This window comes from Elephantulus edwardii, unplaced genomic scaffold, assembly GCF_000299155.1.
Source record: "Elephantulus edwardii isolate Elephantulus edwardi_28Jun2011 unplaced genomic scaffold, EleEdw1.0 scaffold00062, whole genome shotgun sequence".
Taxonomy (NCBI): domain Eukaryota; kingdom Metazoa; phylum Chordata; class Mammalia; order Macroscelidea; family Macroscelididae; genus Elephantulus; species Elephantulus edwardii.
Genome location: NW_006399812.1, coordinates 6,505,709 through 6,515,290, shown reverse-complemented (window position 1 = coordinate 6,515,290; position 9,582 = coordinate 6,505,709). Strand labels below are relative to the sequence as shown.

Here is a 9,582-nt window from a genome sequence, read left to right as displayed (position 1 = left end):
TGCTTAGAAAGATGGACGGTAAGCAAGGGAGAACAAGATCTTCTCAACAAGAAAGACTGACACGGTGACGTTAGTAGTGAGTGATGACGATGGTACAGGATAGGACATGGTTCAGGTCAGCTGACTTAATAAGTCAAAACTGACTTAACAATACTGAAGGCTGTAGTTCTTGATCTTCTGCAGCAAGCGTTTCAAGTCTTTCTTATATGCAGCAAGCAAGGCTGTGTCACCTGATAGATCAGATAAACAGACAGAAGGAGAGATGTTGTTGAAAGCTGTTGAGATGAGTATGACTCACAGCAACCCTATGAGCACTGGATCTGAACCCTGTCTTATCCTGTGCCATCCTCATAATCTCTGACATACTTGAGCACATTGCAGCACTGACTGGGTCAATCCATCTGATTGAAGGACTTCCTTTCCTTTGCCAGCCTTCCACTTTGCCAAGCATAATCTCCCTCTCTAAGGAATAGCCTCTATTAGTAACATGCCAGGTATCTGAAATGAAGCTTTCCAACAAGCACTCTAGCTATAGTTTCTCCAACACATACTTGTTCTTTTGGCAGTCCATGGGATATTCAGTACTCTTCTCCAATACCACAGCTCCAAGTTATCAAGTCTTCTGGCATCCTTACTTACTGTCCAGTTCTCAGAAATATAGCTAGTGATTGAAAAGACCATGGCCTCAATCAGGCGTACCTTAGTCTTCAAACTAACACTGTTCCTCAGTAATTTGGAGAGGTCCCTGAATGCAGACTTTTCCAGTGTAACATGTCTCCTGATCCAAGAATGCTGATTGTCTTCACCCTGATTCATAAGGAAAAGGGGATGGCGTATTCTCTTAGCTACTTCCTGCTGAAAAGGGATGCTGTGGGTTTCAGGGTGAAGATCTTCTCTCACTACTCTAAAGGGCCCCTTTGGCAGTAGGAAACACATAGACTATTATGGAGATTGATTTTGGAATTTAGATGCACTGTTATTAATTGTGCTTAGCCGTACATGTTCATATCCTTGAAGATGTATCATGAGGGTGTTGCAACCTAGAAGACACAAATTTAACTAACAAGTTATAAGTACATGAGTCAAAAATTATGGAAAAGTAAAAGATTCTTTCATTGTTTTACAAACCCTCCCCCAGGTCCCCTCCACCATGTAGCCCTCGCTCTAGACTCCTGTGATGACAGAAATACCTAGTTATATATCTCTTTTAAACAGTTTTCTCTCTCCGTTTCAGTGCAGTATACATTATTGAACCCATCTTACTCAGTCTCTCCCCAACCCCGAGGTTAGTCCCATTCTACAACAGTGGCATCATGTAATATTTGTCCTTTTGTGACTGGGATATTTCATAATATTGCATGAGTTCCTTGTTTTTCAATGCAGCATAGTATTCCATTGTGCAAATATACCACAGCTTCTCTAGCCATTCGTTTGTTGATGGGCACTTAGGTTGTTTCCAACTCCTTGCTATTGTGAACAAAGCTGCAATAAACAGGGTGAAGTCTCTCAGGGAGGAGTGATAGGGAATGGCAAGGGACACACTGACAAAGGAGATTAATCAGAACTGACTTTGACCAGCACTGTGGCAATTGGACAATTAAAACAGACATTTGGATGGCGGGGGAAGAAGAACAAACTGGGGAGGAGGGTAGAAAGAATGGTGCAGCAATGAAGGAATGAAAACCCAAAATCCCTGTAAATGTTCATTAAAACTAATAAAATTTAATAATAAGGAAAAAAAAGAAAACTATATTGAGAAGTAAAATTTCTCAAAGGTAGATAAACTGGTTAAGTAAACATAGCCCACAAAAAAACAAGTTTCAACAGGTTATTATGGTAAGTCACAACTGAGATCGCAAAAGCTTTCGAGTGACCTCTTAAGGTGAAACAATTAGTTTCTTCCTGTCCAAGCAAAGAAGAGGGAAGAAAACAAAAGACTCATGGAAACATTAGTCTACAGTCCTAATGGACCTGACAAATTTACCCTCCACGACCTGGCGACTGAAAGAACTAGATAGTGCCCACCTATCATCACTGCTGACCACTCTGAAAGGGACAGAGACCCTGGATAAAGTGGGAGATACATGTGAAACAATCTTAAAATCGTAAGAATGGACAGTTTCCCTGCTTTGATAAAGACTGAAGAATCCTTTCAGCTTAGAATTGAATGCACTTTTGTGGCATCATCTCTAGGAAAACAATAGACAGGTCTATAAGGTGAACAATAGGACAAGCAAGATAAGCCTTATAGCAATCTTCCATAAAAGATCAAAAGGACATTTAGTCAAAAGTAGAGCTCAGATTGTAAGAAGAGTAAGGAGAGAACAGTGAATGACAATTAATAACAAGGAAGAAGTGGGACTACAGCTATTCCAGTGTAGAGATTTTAAACCAACGTATAAAATTAAAAGTGAATGCTTGAATAAAATTTCTATAAATTTAACTCAAAATAAAATAAAATTCAAATTAAAACAAACAAACAAACAAACAAAAAACCAAGAATGCTGATTGTGGATCCTACTAAAATGTTCTTGACAACTTCAATCTTTACTCCACTTCTCATAATATTGCCTATCAGTCCACTGGTGAGAGGTTTTGTTTTCTTGATGTTGAGATGCTATATTGAATCTATATTGAATCTATATTAGATAGCTAGACATAGTTAAGACTTCAAACTCAGTTCTGATCCTATGGCAGGTTTTCAGAGGCTGTAAGTCACTTAAAAGGTGCCTGCCCATCTTTATCTCACATAGCTACTATGGATTTAAACCACCAGATGCCATGGTTAAGTCAATGGCACATCAAAATATATAGCACATATGCAAAGAACCAAAGTCATTCTGAAAACTCCAGCAGATAAACACACAAAAGACATGAATAAAAATGCATAAAAGAGGGTATGCAATAGGTGCAAGCCTCCATAGAAGAAGGGATGGTGAGACTTCATCTCTCATACTTTGGGCGTGTCCTGAAGAGAGATGGGCCAGTCCTTGAACAGCGACAACATGCTTGGTAAAACAAAGGTCAGTGAAAAGAGAAGACAAATCTCAATGAGTGGACTGACTGCAACAACACACTTATGCACCATAGAGGTTTTGAAGATGACAGAGGATTCGGCAAGATTTCATTCTACTGTACACAGGGTTGCTATGACTCGAAGGCAACTTGGGGGTACCTAGCAACAACATGACAGTCATATCTATGGCATTTATGCTCTTTATATTATACATTCATTCATGACCTGATATTGCTGAAATAGAGTCTTTATTTCTGAACATTCCAAAACAGCAGTGTACACAGTAACAAATATTAAGTCATATACCATAAGAAAGCATTCATTAGTGCAAATGGGTTTTGTAAAAGGTCTATCAAAAAGATTTATTTGCTTTAAAATGCATCCATTTCCAGAAGCAATGTTAAGAAAACATTACAGTTTCATCCTTTGTAATAAAGTATTGAAAAACCAATCGTAGTATAATAGCAAACATTGCAAGTTTTAAGTGCAATGAGCTTGTGATGTCATTATAAACATAAAACTCATGTTGTGACAATAAATTAACAATGGGAAATAAAAGGGAAAAAGACAAGTCTTTTTAACTCTGCTGCCTGGCTATCTCCTTTCAATGCTTCAGAATATTTTGTGCTCATTTAACATAAAATTATGTCTCTCAAATTGTATGGTGTACTTTTGCTGATATACCCCTAGAGCTAAAAAAATAGTACCTTACCACAAAAATATTTTTATGGCACAAAATTTTAAGTTGTTCCATAGTGGTTCACGTTAAGTGTAAAAAGAAAATAGGTGCAAAAAAATAAAATTCCTGTAAACTATAAAAAAATTAAATTTCAAAACATAAGTTATAGAACCTACTTGTAAATATGCAATGTATTAAAATACATTAAAGAACATGTAATGGAAAGATGTTTAGAACACGTAAGTAAATGGAACAAGGTACTTTAGAAAACTCATATGGCAAAGCATTATTGATACGTCTTAATTCTCTCAAAAAGTATTCAGGTACATAGCAGTTCTACAAAAACTTCCTAGATCTAAGTGTCACCATACTGCAACTGGGAATTTGAGAATGTTGCAGTATCTCAGGCAAATATTTAAGTGCAACATTAGTCTCTGGTGCTTGGTCCATTGAAAAACAATGCAGTAATACGTTAAAATGCAAAAAGGGAAAGAATATCCCAACAACCACTGTTACCCAGCCAGCTAGGTAACACAACCCTCATTTTCATTTCCTCCCCGTTCTTCAAGGGTCCACAAAAACTGCATCAGTAGCAACCATCTCTCCAGTTTCCATCCCTCAGAGTGCTGAGCGAAGACAGGGGCTTTGGAGGCTGAAGGAAACTATACAGGGATGAACAAAAGAACAGATCATTAATAATCCCATGAAAGTCATCACTTACTTTGATCTATTCTTTCATATCATACTTTCACTTCAGTAATAACAAACTTAAGACTTCATTAACAGCATCTCGCGGTCCGCATGTCTACACATAAACCCATGCTCACAAGCCCTGTCCTTGGCTCACAGCAGAGGATTCTGCATGTTGCACACGCACAAACAAACTTGCAACATAAATGACAAACGATCAATATATCTAGTGTGTAAAGAACATTTTAACATCAGAAATAAAGGACAATTTTTCAATAGAAAAAATGGCTCAAATTTAAACAGCTGCTTCTTTGAATACATGCAGCAAATTAACATGAAAAGATTATTCGCCTGTTACAGTGGCAAAGAATTTTTTTTTTTAAATGTGATTTAAGTTTAAATATATTTGTGATTTAATTATCACAATCTAATGATGTGATTTAAATTTGGGAAAAATAAATCTCAAATGGTGTGGCAGTGACAATCTTTCTAAAAAAGCAGTTTGGAGACATATTTTGAAGAAAAAAGGCCCATATTTGTCAATTAAGAAATTGTTCTTCTGGAATTCATCATAAGGAAAACAGCAGAACGTCTATGTGATCTGCGTGCAGGTATCCCACAATAACCCACGTGCATCAAATAAGGGGGTCTTATTCAGTGATAAATACAATGATAGAATTCTGTGTTTAAGAGATGGAGGATAAACTAGAGTTTGTTGAACGTTACTCTGAGGGTTTCTATCTGGGTAGAAGCTGCACTGCAATCCCGAAGGCATGCAGTTCTGACCCACTACCTGCTCCGTGGAATAAAGATGAGCAATGGCCTCTCATCTGATTACTGCCTCTGAAAATCCATCAGAGGGTCAGCTATTGGTTGCTTCCAACTCAACGGTACTCAGTAACAGTGAGGCCATCAATCAGGTTTAACTGTGTGTGGGATAGTTTCTGATTATAATGTTTTAACCTGAGTACCTACTCAAACGCAAAAAGCAAAAAAGTTGACAGTACACCCACACATACAGAAAAATGTTCCTTTCAATCTTTTTTCTCTGGTTCCCTTAAGAGTTACCTAGAGTTAACTGTCCCCATTTTCTCATTTTCCTTTCTCAATCTACTTTCATGGATTTTTTTTTTTATTTTTAATAATACACTCAAGAATGTTCTGTTCAAATGAGGTACAGTATGATTATAAGATGATCTAAAATGTCCCCAATAAGTAATCTGGAATTCTGAATATAAAGAAAAAATTTATTTTTACCTTAACTTTACCTAACTATTAAGCTAATAAAGCCAGAGATAAATATCACTAAGATGCTATTTAAAACCTGACTGGGGGAAGGTATAATTGCTTACGCACACAGTCTACCACATTTTTCCACACTGATCAAGAATTATATATTCAATCTACATTTGAGACCCAAGCAGCTGAGACGGTTCAATTTTTAAGAACTTGGCTGCTATCCAAAAGACTAAGAGTTCAAATCCACCTAGCAACTCTGAAGGATAAAATTGTAGTATAATCTACTCTTGTCGAGATTACTGCCTGGAAACCCTACAGGGGTTCTCTTCTGTCATATGGAATTAGTTAGAATCAACTAGACAGCACTTAACACCACCACCCTGTGATGGACATAATTTTTGGCACTGGAATGTTTCATATCAGTGAACAAAACACATTACTAGGTCACCATTGTGGAGCTTACATTCTAGTCATGAGGGTTAAACAAGCAACGCAATAGTTATTCATAAAATAAAATAGGTAGGTGATATCAGCTGTCAGAAGGTGATAAATGCTGGGAGTAGAGGTGAAGGCAGATGCAGCAGAGGAAGGGAAACCGGAGGGGGAGCTGAAATACTACAGAATTTACATTTGTGAACAACAGTGTCATCTGAACAAAGACTAGAAGGAGGGGAGAGCAACTCATACCAACAACCCCAGGGCAGAGCTTACCTATTAATCTATTCAAGACAGAATTTTTTTCTGCTTTGATTTTTTTTTAAGGTTATCTGGTTTGTTGTTTTTGTTTTTTTAAAAAATGAAATAAACAGAACGTTTTCTATTTTCAGCAGTGAAAGACATTTTGAATGAAATGGAAAATATTTTTTGATATAAATCTCACTCACTGCCATCATTTCTGACTCACAGTGACCCTCAATTTGGTTTCCAAAGCTGTAAATCACAGCAGGAGGGAACTGCTCATCCTTCTCTTGTGAAGAAGAGTGAGTTGTATATATCCCAAAGGGTCTCTCAGGCTGTGGCTGAAGCCAGGTCAGTATCTTCGGAATCAGCTAGCTCTATGTGACCACCAGATGGCAGCATGCACTGAAAGTAGGATAAGAAGTTCCCACTAGACCCGAGTTGGAAAATGTCGAGACCTGTCCCAACAGGTCACAGAAAGGTTAAAATGTAGAAAAAGCCAACAATACAACAGGGGTGATAGGATGAGGAGTAAAGCAAGAGGAGAAAAGGGGATTCAGTCATGTACGGATCCCCTTCTCTTTGCTGCCCAAGGCAAGCCTTGAGGAGTAGGGTGACAATCTAAGGGGAAGCTGAGCCAAATGAAAAGTTGAGTTTCTAACTCCAAACTACAAATGAAGTCTTGTAAGGAAACAATCCTCCAGCCTCTTACCTTCTAACAGGCTGTGCAATTTTGCTTCGAGGCAGGTTGCTCCCGTTTATTGCCAGTGAAGGTCTTGGAAGTGCGCTGCGGCCCATTATCCCAGAAGCTGCAGTTTTGTTTGGTGTGGGGATTCCGGTGTTGGAATATAACTGTAAGCCGTTGGACAAGGGCATGTTGCTGCTGCCTTGAACGGTTGGACTCACATAGGCTGTAGCTTTAAGAGGCTGTCGGACAGACACTGGGAAATGTCCCACGCTGTGGACTCTGTGTTGAAGCTGTCCTGGTGACGGAACTACAAGAGATAATGACATGCTTGTGAGGGGACACTTCTAATACTATCCAAATTATATTTTTTTATATTTAGAAAACCTATTATTTGAGAATGTAATATACATGTTGTCAGCTGCCTCTGAATCAATTCTAACTCATGGAGACCCTATGCATGACAGAACTACACCATGATCCAGAGGATTTTCACTGACTGATTTTCAGAAGCTGATCACCAGCCCTTTCTTCCTAATCTGCCTTCAAGCACTGCTACAATCTTTTCAACATCAGAGCAACACGCAAATCTCCACTGATAGATGAGTGGTAGCTCAGGATGAGGTGCACTGGGTGGTAATCAAACCTAGGCCTCCCACATAATAGACAAGAATTCTATGACTCAAGCACTATCTACCTCCATGTTGGTTTTTTAGGTGTCATCCAGCTGAGTACAACTCACAGCACTTCTATGAACAATGGATCTAAACCCTGTGATATCCTGTGCCATCCTCATCATCCTGATGTACTCAAGTCCATTGCTGCAGTAACTGTGTCAATCCATCCAGGTGAGGGTCTTCCTCTCCTGTGTTGATCTCCACACTTCCAAGCGTGATGTCCCTTTCCAAGGACTGGCCCCTCCTAAGAACATGCCCAAAGTATATGTGAGACAAAGTTTCCCATCCTTGCCTCTAAGGAGCACTCTGCACTTTCTCCAAGACATATCTGTTTGTTCTTTGGACAGATCATGGGATATTAGCACTTTTCTCCAACACTATAGCTCAAAGGCATTGTTTATTCTTCTAGTGATTAGGAAGACTCTCCACAGCATATATAAAGAAAAGTTATAAAACTATTAAGTTATACTGGTTCCAAATCATAGCAACCCTCTATCAGGTTGCCAAAACTGTAGGTCTTCATGGGAAGAGATTACCCACCTTTATCCCATAGAGCAGCTGGTGGACTTGAACTGCTAACTATTTGATTAACAGTCTGACATATTACACATGATACCACTGGGGTTCATTATATTATATTACATACAGAAGTAGGTAAATGAAAGATAGCTTTCAGAAATCGTTTGTTACTGGAATTTCTTAACCCTGACAGGGAGTCTCCTATTAATCAAGTAATCTATTTGAACATTTTATTTAGAAAAGAGCCTCACTCTTCTTCATATAGTTCAGCCTCTTAGATTACTTGCCCAGAACACAGATTGAACAAGTAAGGGAAAAGGGCAAAATTCTGATGCACAGCTCATGCTTTTAAGCCATGTTGCAGTGCCCTGCTCTGTGCGAACATCTTGCTCTACAAACAATTTCTACATGAGTACAAGTAAATGTTTTAGGATTATTATTATTCAGTATATGGAGACAGGACACATCCTTGGCGCCATTCCCAGTTTTGAAACATGCAGTGTTTCCTTGCTCTGTTCTGACGAGCAAGTCCTCTTGGTCCAAGTATAGGTTTCTCATTAGCACGATCAAGTGTTCTGGGATTCCCATTCTTCTCAGAGTCAGCCACAGCTTGTTATGATCCACACAGTCAAACGCCTTTGCATAGTCAATGAAACACAGATAGATATATTCCTAAGATTCACCTAACATTAGCTACAGTATCACTAGTACCACAACCCCTTCTAAACTCAGCCTGAACTTCTGGCAGTTCTCCGCTGATGTGTTGTTCCAGTGGTTTTTGGATAATCTTCAGTAGAATCTTGCTTGCATGTGAAATCAATGATATTGTTCTGTAGTTTCCACACTCAGTTGTGTCGCCCTTCTTTGGGATGGGAACAAATATTGACTTCTTCCAGTCAGTTGGCCAAGTGGTTGTTCTCCAGATTTCTTGGCACAAATTCGTGAGCATGTCCAGGGCAGCATCTGGTAGCTGAAATATGTCAATTGGTATAGCATCTATTCCTGAGGCCTTATTTTTTGCCATTTCCTTCAAAGCAGCTTGAACTTCTTCCTTCATCACCATAGGCTCTTAATCATATGTTGTCTCCATACCTTTTCAACCTGTATGCACAACAGATTATCTGGGAGGCTGGGCTCTATGAGAAGAAATGTGGGGACAAGATTGGTGGAAGATCTATCAACAATCTGTTATGAAGACGACACAACCCTGTTTGCAGAAACTGAGCAGGACCTGTAGCGCTTGTTGCAGAGGGTCAAGGACTGCAGCCTCCAATATGGATTGAGGCTCAATGTCAAGAAGGCAAATATTCTCACCACTGGACCAATTGGCAGTATCAGGATGGATGGTGAAGAGACTGAGATTGTACACAGCTTTAGTTTGCTTGGCTCCACAGTTAAC

The 9,582-nt window shown here is 39.0% G+C and overlaps 1 protein-coding gene across 3 annotated transcripts in view; it reads right to left on the bottom strand.

The window, feature by feature from the left end:
* Nucleotides 1-3,235: 3,235 nt before the first annotated feature.
* Nucleotides 3,236-9,582, bottom strand: part of SLAIN1 (SLAIN motif family, member 1) — a 47,439-nt gene continuing 41,092 nt past the window's right edge. For 2 of the 3 annotated variants that reach the window (XM_006887810.1, XM_006887812.1), the window contains 2 exons: nt 7,015-7,297; nt 3,248-4,357 (listed from right to left, as the gene is read on the bottom strand). In XM_006887810.1, coding sequence (XP_006887872.1) covers nt 4,282-4,357; nt 7,015-7,297 — 359 coding nt within the window. In that variant the 3' untranslated portion in view covers nt 3,248-4,281. Of the gene's footprint in view, nt 4,358-7,014; nt 7,298-9,582 lie in introns of all 3 variants that reach the window. The other variant, XM_006887811.1, reaches the window with a different exon arrangement.